The 13,714-nt window shown below is 40.6% G+C and overlaps 1 protein-coding gene across 5 annotated transcripts in view; it reads left to right on the forward strand.

Annotated features, from left to right (window-relative positions):
• The window catches only part of SMG7 (SMG7 nonsense mediated mRNA decay factor), a 94,159-nt gene that overhangs the window by 22,481 nt on the left and 57,964 nt on the right, over positions 1 to 13,714 (forward strand). For 3 of the 5 annotated variants that reach the window (XM_075528206.1, XM_075528216.1, XM_075528211.1), the window contains exon 2: positions 12,177 to 12,315. The exons of the other annotated variants lie outside the window; for them this stretch is intronic. In XM_075528206.1, the coding sequence (XP_075384321.1) occupies positions 12,212 to 12,315 (104 nt within the window). In that variant the 5' untranslated portion in view covers positions 12,177 to 12,211. The remainder of the gene's footprint in view (positions 1 to 12,176; positions 12,316 to 13,714) is intronic. 5 annotated transcript variants of the gene reach the window in all.

Below are 13,714 nucleotides of genomic sequence, written 5' to 3' on the forward strand. Positions count from 1 at the left end.
TGTGTGTGTGTGTGTGTGTGTGTGTGTGTGTGTGTGCGCGCACTGGTACACCTTGAACATTATGCTCTTTTAAGAACTATCTACATGGAATCAGTTGGACAACTCAAAAGATTACATAGGAATCTTAGAGGCTGGTGAGTTTATTCAATGGAGGAGGAACACCTTAGAAGATGAGAGTAGAATAGTTAATAAAACCCAAAGACTGTAATTCTAAGAATGGCTTAGAGGCCACCGCTGACCTCTTGTGATCACTAAAGGGGAAGAGAAGAATCTAACTTCCCATCTATTCAAGAGTAACTCGTGCGTGCAGAGTCAGACGGGCCTCTCTACTTCACTCTTCTGACACTAACCATCCATCCCATGGCACTGTACTTCTCTGCTGAATTTGATACCACTTAGAACACCCAGAGGATACAATACTCACAATTAAGGGGTTTAGTAGGGACGGTAACAGGGGACAAGTTGGGATCAGAAATGTAAAGGATACACTCTTTTGTCTGTAGTACCTCCTCTCTTACAGGCATGCCTCTTGCTGGTCCTTCCCCAGAATTGTTCTCAACAGGATCTCCAGGGTCACTTCACTAAGTTCAGTGGTCAGTCAGTTCTAAAGTTTCAGTTTATTAGAAGCATTGGCAATATTTATTGATATTGCCCTCCTTGAAACTCTTCATTTGACTTCAGCTGGTTTTCCTCTTCTCTGACCATTAATTATCCAGTTCCTTTATTGAATTTTACTTCTCCTTAGCCTCTAAATATTGAAGCTTCTCAGACTATGTACATATACACTCCTTTGATAATCTTATCCTGTCTTATGGGCTTTCAATACTATCTGTAGGTTGATGCAGGAGCCCTGGTTGAAATGGATGAAATGTTAGGCTGCTGACTACAAGGTTGGTGGTTCAAGTCCATCAGCCACTCTGTAAATGAACAATGAGGCTATCTGCCCCTTTAAAGATTTACAGTCTCAGAAACCTTGTGGAGCAGTTCTACTCCACACTACGAGGTCTGAGTCAGAATTGGTGACCATCCTTGGGTTTGGCACATATATGTTAATTGCTTTCAAATGCAATTATCTGTAGTCTTTAAATCTCAGACACTTTAACAATTGAAGATTGGATTTCTAGTCATCATCTCAAGCTTCATTGTGAGAAAGAATGGCAAATGTTTATGACACTATGTGCTCGTGCCTAAGTGAGCTCTTGTCCTCTCTCCGCCCCCCAATCCTACTTTTTAAAAAATATCATTTTATTGGGGGGCTCGTACAATTCTTATCACAATCCATACATACATCCATTGTGTCAAGCTCATCATCATTCTCAAAACATTTGCCTTCTACTTGAGCCCTTAACCAATCCTAATTTTATATTGGTTCCCATGTTAGTAAATGGCAAACGCACTCTTCCAGTTGCTTAGATTAAAAACCTTGGATTCCTCTTTGATTTTTTTTCTGTTTTTCTTCCAGTCAGCCTTTAAGTCCATTGATAGTGCTGTTTATCAGTCTCCACCTCTTAACCATTTTCTCTGCCACCGTGTTCATTGAAGTCAGTCAATTCTCAGTGTTGCAGCCAGGCTAAACCTGTATAAAATTTACTTAAGATGATGTCACATCTTTGCTTAGGATTTCTAAAGGTTTCCCCATCTCTCAGACCATCCGGGTTAAGTGGAGCTACTGAATGACTCTCGTCACAAACATGTGACACTAGCAGCACAGCCTGGCTGGTCCCATCTGAGCTGTAGCTGCAGTGATGCAGTAGCTTAATGTGGCCCAGATGGTTTAAGATGTCTGGGACCTTAGGTGTGAGAACTGAGGAAACAAGGACACTTGTTACAAGTAATCTCTCATCTATAACTAAGTGGTCTTTGGCTTTGTAACATAGTCATGGTGTTATAAAAAGAGCAAGTCCCAATGTTCAAGTGTTTATCAAACCTCTGCTTCTGTCACATTTGCTAAAGTCCAGTTGGTCAAAGCAATTGTGTGTATATATATATAATCGACTCTAGAATCCATGCGTGAAGAGTTCACAAAGATGTGAATTCCAGAAAATTTGTGCCTCATTGTCCATTAGTATAACAACCTACTACCAGACCCTGTATGATCTGTATTGAGGTGTAATTTGTGAAATTATTCATTGTAGTTTGACTCTCATTTCTATAGTTCTGTAGGACAATAATCAAGAAGTAAGGAGCCCAGTTAGACAGAACTGGTGTTCAGATCCATGGGTTAAATAATGGTTTGATGGAAAGGAATCAAATTTGGTGCTTATGTAGTTTTCATTTAATTTTTTAGTTTCATTAGCCACCCAGAAGTAGAAAATACACTGTGCCATTGCTAATTAACAGTATCTTGACAGTATCTTAAATGTTATTGTTAGCTGTTGGAGTCATTTCATGCATGCCTCTCTTTTATGATCCAGACAAGGAAGTTAAGCTTTGTTTTTCCTAAGCTAATTTATATGGTGTTCTTATATAAGATAGTTTTGGGTACATGTTTTTCTCATTGAGATAAAGATACATGAACAAAGATTAGTTTATACAGGATCGATTTTGTTATCACAGCAAATAAACAAGGTATAATTTGGAGAGTTGTTTTTAGGAGTTAAAGCATTCTCTCCCATGAGAAAATGGTGTTTTTGTCATTCTTATTCTAACATCTGAAAAAAGAAATAGTGATAAATTTTAGATATTCTAAGGGCCTTTTGAATTTTTTGTTATTCTTGATACTTCATTTTTACTTTACTTTCAGATCTCTCAAGCAACTCTTGCCAAATGATAATTTCAGAATTCTCTCTCCAGTACGATAAAAAAATCAAAAAGTACATTTTTGTCAGATTGACTCATTTTCTGCCCTTCTCCCCTGTCACCCTGTGGGGAATTTAAAATTAAGGTAGTAGAAGAAGAAGAAACAAAAACTCAACCCATTGCTGTTGAGTCAATTCTGACTCATAGTGACATTATGAGATGGGGTGGGACTGTCTCCCGAGTCTCCAAAGCTGTGATTCTGTACTGGAGCAGAAAGCCCCAGTGTCGCCAGCTATGCCTCTAAGGCACCATAATATTATTTTGAGAAGTACTGCTAAATAACTCCTTTAAATGCCAGGTTATATATATAAATTGTTAATTGGAAATTAGTTTAAAAAATTAAATTGTAACAGTAATTTTTTGTTGTTATTGGCTAATTTGCCACATAGAATCAGTTGTTTGTTGCCAGGACATTAATTTCAACCATGAGATTGATGCTCATTCTTTGCTTTTATTTGTTTTGCTTTTTTCGGGGCATTGGACTGTTAGGGTTGAATGCAGAGATATATATATAATTAAAGAATAGGTGTTAAAAAATAATGCTGTATCTTCCAGTGTCCATTTCACCTGCTTTGTTTCTTGAAAACAGAAAAAGGTGCTTTAATTTTAACAGGGCTAAAATTAAAGAGCAAATTTAACATGAAAATTTATATGGAGGGATTAGAAAATAGTACAAAGAAAGTGAGAGTTTGTTTCAGGCCAGTTAAAAGCTACCACCTTTCTGGTAACATTGGCCTTGATGGAGAGATAGAAGATGAGACAGACAGGCTTTGTAGTGGCTGGATAAGAGAGTGAGGATCAGCACAAAGCTGGTTCCTATGAGGCAGACGTGAATATTATCCCACTTTTCCAAACTCCTGTACCATTCCATCATCCCTAACACGGCCTTTCTTTCCTGTCTCTGGATTCAGAAATCAGTGCAGTATCTCACAATTCATGACCATGTGTTTAAGTGGTTTGTTAGGAAAGTAACAATTGTAGAAAGAACAATTGTGGCTGGCACAGAACCTGGTGGTATCGTGTTCTGTTATATATCGGGTCACTAGGAGTCACAATCAACTAGATGGCACCCAACAACCGGGTGCAGTTCAGAAGCGGGATTAACTTGGAGATAACAACCCCGAATGTATTCCCTCAATCAGGACAGTTTCTTATGCTCTACCCTACCACTGGGCCTCACCAGGAGCATTCTTGGACTAGTGCAGTGGTTCTCAACCTGGGTCACGACCCAGGGCCTGGCCCGTTTCATAACAGTAGCAAAATTATAGTTATGAAGTAGCAACGAAAATAATTTTATGGTTGCGGGGGATCACCACAACATGAACTGTATTAAAGGGTCTGGGCATCAGGAAGGTTGAGAACCACTGGGCTAGTGCTACCACTCTAATTTAATGGATTAGCAAGCTCTATCCCTGCTGCCTTGCTCATGTCTCATGCTGCTGCTGGTCCTTGCTGTCTGTCTGACGTGTTCTCACTCCTCCCCTCTCCATTTCTCTCCTAAGGGTTTCATATCCCCATAAGGCTGTCATACATCTTGCTTACATCATTAGCAGGCTCTTCATTCCCCTCAGTGGGCAGTCACTCTCAACCCTGTCATTTGATGAGAGTTATAAAGACCATGACTAGAAGGGCCAAATTAGGCAATTCACTGTCCTATAGGCCACACCCTGGTTTTTTCAACCATTGACTCTTTTATACTTGGAGGATTAATTGCCCCTACTCATTCATTTTACCAGTTCAAAACAGTCATTAACAATTAGTCATTCAGTAGGGTTAAGAGTTCTAAGGTGAGGTTAGTTAGACACCAGCCAATCTGGCCTGAAGATGTTCATCTGATCTGGTCAGGTTCTCCAGATGTTTGTCTTGTCTTTAGTCCTGATAAAACTTAACCTGAGAATTTTTTCCCCTTGCACTGAGCCTCACAAGGCATCATCATCGTAGCAAATTTTCTAAAGGGCTTTAGGTTTGGCCACTACTCCGGTTCAGCAGTTTCCCTCATCCTCCCACTCCTCACAAGCACAGCTAATTCAGTTGCATTTTTTATAATCACAACTAACCCTGTTAGCTCACAGCTGAATTAACCAGTCTTTCTAGCATCTCCCCCCCCCCATTTCCCCCCACAGACCCAGAAGAAATAGAAACTATTTCATAGCAAGTCTCCCTGATTCCCCTCATTTTGAGACTAAGCATACCTGTTACAGCCTGTAAGCCAGCCACTTCATGCTTTTTCCTTGTTTTAGATAGCGAGTGTTTGTTTACATTGCGTCAAACCAGTGCTGTGAGTAAACAAGCCTGTGCCTTCATCTGGGATTTTTTTGTTTGGTTGGAACTTTGAGCATTGACATCCAAAGCAAAGTGTAGTACATAACAAACCATTAAATTGCAGCAGTCTATACCAAAAGATGGTGTCGAACATCTTTTGTTTTATTCAGTTGGTTTTTGATCAGCTGATCCCAAGTCACTGGACTGGGACAGTGCTACTATCCTAGTCTCCGGAGTCCACACAACTCCCTGTGTTTCATACCAGCCAGCTCTTTTCCCTCTGTGGATAGGTCAACAGGTGCCTGTAGCACACATTCAAACTTAGCCTTCTCTTACTTCCCCTTCCGTAACCTTCAGTCCAGGAAGGGGTTCTTCTGGTGGGCACTGACTTTTCCCGCCCCAATGCACCTAAAGGCACAAAAAGCCTGCTTGAAATTAAAAAAGCAAAGCTGCCCTGTGTCCTTTCTTCAAATGCAAATCTCCTCTCTCAGCAGGTCTAGTATGTCTGCATGTCTTTTCAAATGCAGATTTCCTGGGTGGGGCTCAGTTTTTGTTTTTGTTTTTTACCTAAGCCTCCAATATTTTATACACTGAACTACTGGCTGGAAACTAAAAGCCTGTGTTTTTTTTTTCCATGCAAAATCTAGTTCTTTTAGCATATTTAATGAAATATTGGCTAAAGGTGGCACTTATATACATTTGGTTATTTATAATACCAAATATTTATTCATGTACGTGTTTTACATTAGGTAAGAGGAACATTCAGCGTTCATATGTACTTCAGACACATATCCCTTTCAGTCTCATGTTCACACTTTGACTGTCTTCCCATTCATATTCATATGGCCTTGGGCCTCTGGCTGGATGGAATCAATAGACCTTGGCCCATATCAATCATCTTGTTAGATTTCTTGGGTGGGAAATACCTTGGTCCTTGGCTTCCCAGGAGAAATAATTCACTCTGAAGCCTAGTTTGTGATCCAAGTGGGTTTTTATAAAGGATAAAAGAAATTTGAGGCCTTACTGAACACAAACACCCTCATGGCATTGCACAACCACGCGGGGACCTGAGGCCAGAGAGAGACCACAGGTGATGGAGGAGGAGCAGTTGGAAAAAAAGAGAAGGTAGTTTCTTTGTTGGGAGGCGTGGTCAATGGTGCTGGTTGACCCCATTGGCTGAATTAAGCCCGCCTGGCCTAGTTTGGGGCTAACCTAGGTGTACTGCCTTCCTGGCTCCGGGGCCTGAATTTGCGCATGCTCTTTCGAAATTGAGCTTCTAACCTCAAGGTCAGCAGTTCAAAACCACTCACCATCTCTGAGGGAGACAGGTGAAGCTTTTTAAACTCATAAAGAAGCACAGTCTCAGAAGCCCACAGGGGCAGTTCTACTCTGCCCTATAGGGTGACAATGAGTCAGAATTGATTATGGCAATAAAGTTGGAAAACTGGTTCTTTTGAAGCAGAGGCTAAACGTGTCATAAGTGTCCTTAATCAGCACTGGGGTTTTCGCTACCAGGCCTTGCTGAAACCCTTTTCCCTCTGGGCCATGTTGTGGGGCGTTACTATCACTAGGTTCTGCCAGGAGTCTTCTTGGGCAAGTGTTAAAAGTCTTAGCTTTTTGGAGCAGCAAACCTCACCATTGCTGCCTGTTGGTTGCTGCTCTCTTGTACTACAGCCAGTCAGTGTTTCCCTTTTACTGTAAAGAGAGGGATGGCAAAATGGACCACATCCCTTGTTAAGGTTCCATAAACCTTATTTGCATGCCTCAACCCCACAGGGTGCTATATGTCTTACTTTATTAGCAAGCTAGCCACTCCCCTTGGTGGACCTAGTCCCTTATTTGCATAACCCCACCTTTTTGTATAGCTACACAGGACCATATTAAATAATTCACGACACTACAGTCTATTTCAGGGACTGTTATAAGAAGTATGAAAGAATTTAAGGGTAATGATTACCTAAGATCAGAGAGAGATGGTCAGGAGAAGGAAGATCAAGGTTCTCATCCTAGGCTAATTAAAACCACTATACCTTTCTAAATTTTGTAATTTAATGAGACATCAGTTTAGGGGGGTTCATATTTTCTCCTCTTATGGAAGTCTTGTGTTAAGGAACAATGCTAATTAAAGCTCATTCAGAAAAGAGTGTGACCAGTGAGAGGTATTTACAGAGTAAAGGCTAAGGGTTTATTTTTAGGAGCCAGGGTTACAAAAGAATCCATAAGCTTTAGGTGATTTTCATCTCCCCACAAACAAACAAACAGCAATTATCTCTGAGTCTCCTCTTAACTCTTCTCCCCTTTTGGCCTCTGGATTTTAAAGACATTTTTCTTTTGGGGGGAGGGAGAGAAGGGGCTGTGCATCTGTTGTATTAATAGTGATCTGTTTTAAAATGAGATTATAATTCATCTTGTTCCAAATGTCAGCATATTATTTGGCATATAACAAATACCTACCAAATATTGCTAGATTTTAAAAACAGCTAGATGAATATTGGTGTAGCTTTTGAAAGGGAATTTGGCAAGAAAATCTTTTCCCACTCTCATAAGAAATCTTAAAACTTTAGGAGGTTTGGGAGAGGTGGGAGTGTGTAGATGGGCCTTTTAGTGCAGAAGATAGACATTGTCTGCCTTTATTCCACTTCCATAAAATTACTTAGTATTTCACAGAATTTCATTTGCTTTGCTCTTTCTATGTCTGTCTTGTTTATTGTATTTCAAAAAGATCTTATCATTTTCTCAAGTTATATACAGAAGCACACCCATCTGTCACATATAGGGGAAGGGAAGGCATAGTAATTAAGAGCATGCCTTCCAGGTTTCTTTGTCTCCTGTCTGACCTTGAGCAAATTATTAATCTCTTTACCTGAGTCTTCCCATCTTTCTGAGGATAATAGTGCGTGCCTCAAGACTGATGAGTATTAAATGAGGTAATATTTGCAAAACATGTAAAAGATTGCCTGACAAACAGAAGGCGCTATGTGTTTTGAATGGTTAAACTCTTGACTACTATCTGAGAGGTTGTTGATTCAAATCCACACAGCTGTGTCTCAGAAGATAGGCTTGCTGGGAGATGCCGAGGGGGAACCACCAGCTAAAGGGTGTAGAGCGGGACCTCTAATGCTGAAGACCTGATGAGTTGTGGGATGACATCAAGAACTGAGAGCCAGCTCACAAATCGATCAGGGACAAGAGTGGTACCGTTGCAACTGAAAAAATAGAGTAGATATAAAAGACAGACAAAGTTGGGGTGTAGGGGGCTCAAAGGAGAAGGGACTCCAAGACCCAGATCTATATTAAAGGCAAGTTTATATGCAGTTCTTGCCACATACCCTGCATTCCGTGACAAGTTCTCACACAAAGGGTTGTTGATAATTTCCTTGAAGGCAAACAAAGCAATAATATTTTAGCCAATTTGTCTAGGGTCTGGAGGGGAAAATAAAGCCAGGAACAGGGGCTATACCAGAACACCTGCAGAATGCTGTGTTTCAGCTGTTTCCCAGGGAACAGGAGAGAAAGTGTCTACCTTATCTTAGGTGAAGGGCAGATCTTGCAGCACCTCAGCTCCCTGGGCTGAGCTGTCAGCTCCTTCCCATAAGCCTTCCCATAAGCCTTGTGGTGGTTCTGTACTGCTCGAAGAAGGAAGTGAAGTTCAGACTGCCCGTTAATGCACTGTTGCTACTCAGAAGTCCGGGAATTCCTTTCCCAGAGTTCATCTTAAGACAGTACGCTCCCACAAAGAACATCAGACAGGAAGAAAATGAAAGGTCATTAAAAAAGGCAGTAAATATCCAAGTGGATGCCAGAAGAGTCTGAAGCTTGCTCTTAATGGTTGAGTAGGCAAGACAAATGGAAGAAATGATGAAGTCAAAGAAATGAACAGAAAATTTTAAGGGGCAGCTAGAGAAGTCAAAGTATTATAAAATGTGCAAAACCCTAGAAAACCAAAAAAGGAAGTACATGCTCAGTATATCTTAAATGGAAAGAACTCAAAAAAAAGAAAATTCAAGCCTTGGGTTGCAATATTGAAAAATTCTCTGGGCAGAATATTGAATGATGCAAGAAGCACCGAAAGAATATAGTCACTGCACCAAACAGAACTAGTGGACATGGTACCAAGGGAAGCAGTCCAGGCTGTACTTGAAAGCATTAGCCAAAAATAAGGCTCTAGGAACTGCTAGGCTACTGAAATCCTGGACACTCGCTAGCCTGTGCCAGGAGCTGTGGAAGGTAGCCACTTGGCCACCTGGCTGGAAGATCCACATTTGTACCTATTCCAAAGAAAGGTAGCCCGGCAGGCTGCACAAATTACAGAACACTGTCATTGATGTCCCATGCAAGTAAAACTTTGCTGAAGACCATCCAACAATAGTTGCAGTAGTACATAGTCAGGGGGCTGCCAGAGGTTCAGGCCAGGTTCAGAAGATGACATGAACAAGGAATATCGTTGCTGATATCAGGTGGGCCTAGGCTGAAAGCAAAGATTACCAGAAAGATGTTTGCTTGTGTTTTATTATTGACTGTGCCAAGGCATTTGATTGTGCAGATCGTAACAAACTGGATACTCTTGAGAAGAATGGAATTAATAATAATTGTGTTCATGGAGAGCTTGTATAAGGATCCAGAGACAGTTGTACAAACATAATCAGGGAAATTTTACACAGGGAGGTGTGTGTTTGGGGGACCAGGCTCCATAACTACATGGGTTCAAGGGGTGGCTGTGTAATTGAGGGGTAAATTATAGTAACATCAGACAAGGCATGCAAGGGCTCATCTCTTTTATGGAGACCAGAACCAGAGAGTGGTGAGGGAATATACTCTCTTAATAGGCTTATGTAAAGTTAGACTAGCAAGCTAGGCCATACACATACTTAATAGGAAAGGGTTGTGTTAGAGACATACAAGTAACAGGAAGGGGACATGCATATGACAGGAAGTTACTAACAAGATGGGTGGGTTGCAGAGTTAAGATGGCTGCTTAACCTTGGTCATCTCTGAGCTGGCTTGACCTTAGGTGTCCCTGACCTCTTCTCCAAGGTAGCAATGTTTGATCCTTATCAACAGGGAGTGGGCTGTACTTAGGGTGGACTGGACTGATCTAGATGGCAGATAGCCTTTCAGCAGTTAAACTTCAGGTATATAGAAGCAACCACATGCTTGCAAACAGCATCTTAAACATGGCATTATTACGGGAGTACGTTGTGGCGCATAGCTTTTAGTTAGCAGACTGTGACTAAGATGCATCTCCAACTCACAAACCTGAAGGCCTTCATCCACCATAATCTGCTCCCAAACTCCTTAAATACGAGGGTAGAGAATTTGTCCGCATACACTTTGTTCCTAGTTCTCAAATTCCCACTTTACGCATCTACCCTCCCAGATCTTAGTTTCCCACAGTGTGTCTAGTTCATATGCTCTCCCCATACGTATTCAATCTGCAGAGCAGGTAATCAGAGAAGCCGGATTATATGAAGAGCAGTGTATTATGACTGAAGGAAGGCTTATTAACCTATGATATGCAGATGAGACATCCTTGCTTGCTGAAAGTGAGGACTTGAAGCACTTGCTGACGAAGATCAAGGATAGCAACCTGAAGTATGGACTACAATTCTAATGTAAGGAAGACCCAAATCCTTACAACTGGACCAGTAAATAGCATCACAATAAATGGAGTAAAGATTGAAGTTGTCAAGGATTTCATCTTCAGTCACATCCACAATCAATGCTTATGGAAGCAGCAGTCAAGAGATCAAAAGACATTCTTCATAGGGCACGTCTACCGCACAAGACCACTTTAGAGTATTAAAAAGCAAGGATGCTCCTTAGAGGACCAAAGTGCATCTGACTCAAGCCATGATATTTTCGTTGCTTCATATGCATATGCAAGTTAACCTTAAATAAGGAACACCAGTGAAGAATTGATGTGTTTGGATTGTGGTACTGGCAAAGAGGATTGGAAGTACTGTGGACTGCCAAAGAGTGAAACAAATCTGTCTTGAGAGAACAGTGGCCAGTGTGCTCCTTAGAATGCTGGGATGGCAAGACTTTCTCTCAGGTACTTTGGACATGTTGTCAGGAGAGACCAGTCCCTGGAGAAGGATATCATGCTTGGTAAAGTGGAGGGGCAGTGAAAAGAGGCAGGCCCTCAAGAAGAGTTGCCCCGGGGCTGCAATGCTGGGCTCCAGAGTGGTGCAGGACCAGGCAGTGTTTCTTCGTTCAGTTGGGCATGGGTGACTATGGCTCAGAACTAACTTAATGGCACCCAACAGCAACAACTATACTATAGTCATATTTTATGAGATTATGCATGTGAAACCTTTAGCATTGGATTTGGTGCATAATTAAGTCAGCATTTACCAGTAGACAATAATTGCTTACCTTGTTCACTTCTTTGAATTAGATTGGTATCCCCAACTAGCCATGGTCTGTTGGGTGATCAGCTTGACTGACCTCCCACTAAACACAGGCGGTGTGACTCCTACACCTATGCCTTTTATCTGCTACTTTATACTGCTGCTTCCTTCCTATTTGGTCTTCCCCCAAGAAAAAAACCCCACTGCCATTGAGTCCACACCTGTTCATTGCGGCACTGAATCTTTACAGACGCAGATCGCCACCTCCTTGTTCCAGGGAGCAGCACATACATAGGTTTGGAACACCTACGCACCAGTAATCCCACACTGCCACCAGGCCTCTCTCGTCATTATTGTATACCCTACATATAATACTGTGGATAGCATGTAGAAATGTCCACATAATTGTTCAGCAAGTGGTTAAAGATGTCAAAACATGCCATTTTCAGTTCATTTTATGATTTGAATGTTTTTCCCCTTTGGTAAACAGTCCAGTTTGAACAAACCATCTGCTACAGTGTTCTAGGACATTCTTACCATGGAACTGCAAGAACTCCATTAGGTGGTGGAAAGAGATTAGCAGAATATACTGGTCTAAAAATGGAATCTGTTTGAAATTAAAAAGTTAAAAATATATATGGTATATTCTAAGAAAAAAGCTGATATTTTGTCTTTTGCATTATTTCAAATAAAGAGAACTTATTTTCTTGAAGGGAGTTCCCATGTTATTGTGAGTTAACCCATATTTTCTTCCTCTCCTCTTAGAATGTCTTAAACCATTCTACCTTGTGAGGAATTGGATGTTCTTGCAGATAGTCATTGTGGGAGCAAACATTTCATTTAAGTCCCAGATGAGGACCGGAAACTTGAAATCAGTGGAGCATCTGAAATCAAGTAATATTAGGTAGGATAAAAATTACAAAGGATTTCTACATGATGTTCTTTCTACGAGAGATGTGTAAATGTGTTAATATTTTGTGAGTAACTGTAGGTTTTCTGAAGCTTTTGATGTTAGCCAAGGTGGGGGGCATGTGGAGAGCACTAAAGATTGTGTTTTACTTATGTGGCTTCATGAGAACTCTGGCATGTATTTGTTGTGAGCATTTAAATCTTCTGATGCAAGGAAGTTTTTAAAAAACATTTACTGAAGTAAGTTTTAAACTTTTTTGTGTTTATGCATGAAGTCTCTGAATATTTATAAACATAGGATCATGTGATCACTCCTGTGGATTAGTTTCAGGAATGGATACTCTTGTGATTTTGCTTACCTATGTAGCAGGTCATTTTAGCATTCAGAGAACATCAGCTCTGGGTTCTGTACATTAGCTACCATGAATGTCGTCAAGCCTAAATGCCTATAGAATTAAGGATGAAGGGAGTTTGAAAAAGTTGGTGGAAAAATCCATTTCTTCTTATTCCGTTTTTCTACAAGCTTTTTGTAGCCCCTGTATGTGTGACAATCTAGAAAAGCTCTCAATCATACTGAGTTAGTCAATTTTGTCACTGTAGCTTGCATTCGATATGACAATATGTGAGGATGCTTGATTTCAGGGGACTTTTATATTTAATGAGCAGTAATAGTTTCCCCTAGAAGTTGATAGCATGGCAGTGACACCAACAGCCAGGCCTTTCCAGAAGCTGAGCTTCCTTGTGTGGTGCACCTGGACACTGCCTCTGGAGCCAGACTGCAGCAGGGGAACCCAAGCTCTATGCCTTCCACTGTGTGTCCTTGAGCTAGTTATTTATTTAACTACCCCTGCCTCCCTTTCAGCAACACAGTGGATAAACTTTCACCACTTACCTGATAGAATGGTTGTGAGGATTAAGGATTTAATAATATATGAAAGCATATAGACAAGACCTGGCAAATGATAAGCCATCAAAACTATTATTACTAGGCGTTTAGTTAATTTCACACGAATAGCTTTTGTGTAGCATTTTAATTTGTTTATTTTTAAAGTTTCATTGGCACATTTTTATAATTGATACTTTATGTATTTTCAAGCCTAATTTTAATACATACTTGTTAAATTGTAAAGTAATATAATTTTTGGAGGGTAGCAGAAAGAAAAGATATTCTAACTCAATTATTTCTCAATTTTTATACATGTACTTTTGGTTTTGTTTTCAATGCAGAATAAGATTATAGTCATCTTAACAGCCTAATGGTTTATCCTTTTTCGTCAACCAAGTTATATTTGTCATTATGTGGGGATAGAGGACCTAGGATTTTGACCTCAGCCTTGGAATCTGTTTTCTTCTTCCATTCATACCCAGTGTGATGCTTCCAGGGCATCCTTGAA

The sequence above is a fragment of the Tenrec ecaudatus genome, chromosome 1 (genome assembly GCF_050624435.1).
Source record: "Tenrec ecaudatus isolate mTenEca1 chromosome 1, mTenEca1.hap1, whole genome shotgun sequence".
Taxonomy (NCBI): Eukaryota; Metazoa; Chordata; class Mammalia; order Afrosoricida; family Tenrecidae; genus Tenrec; species Tenrec ecaudatus.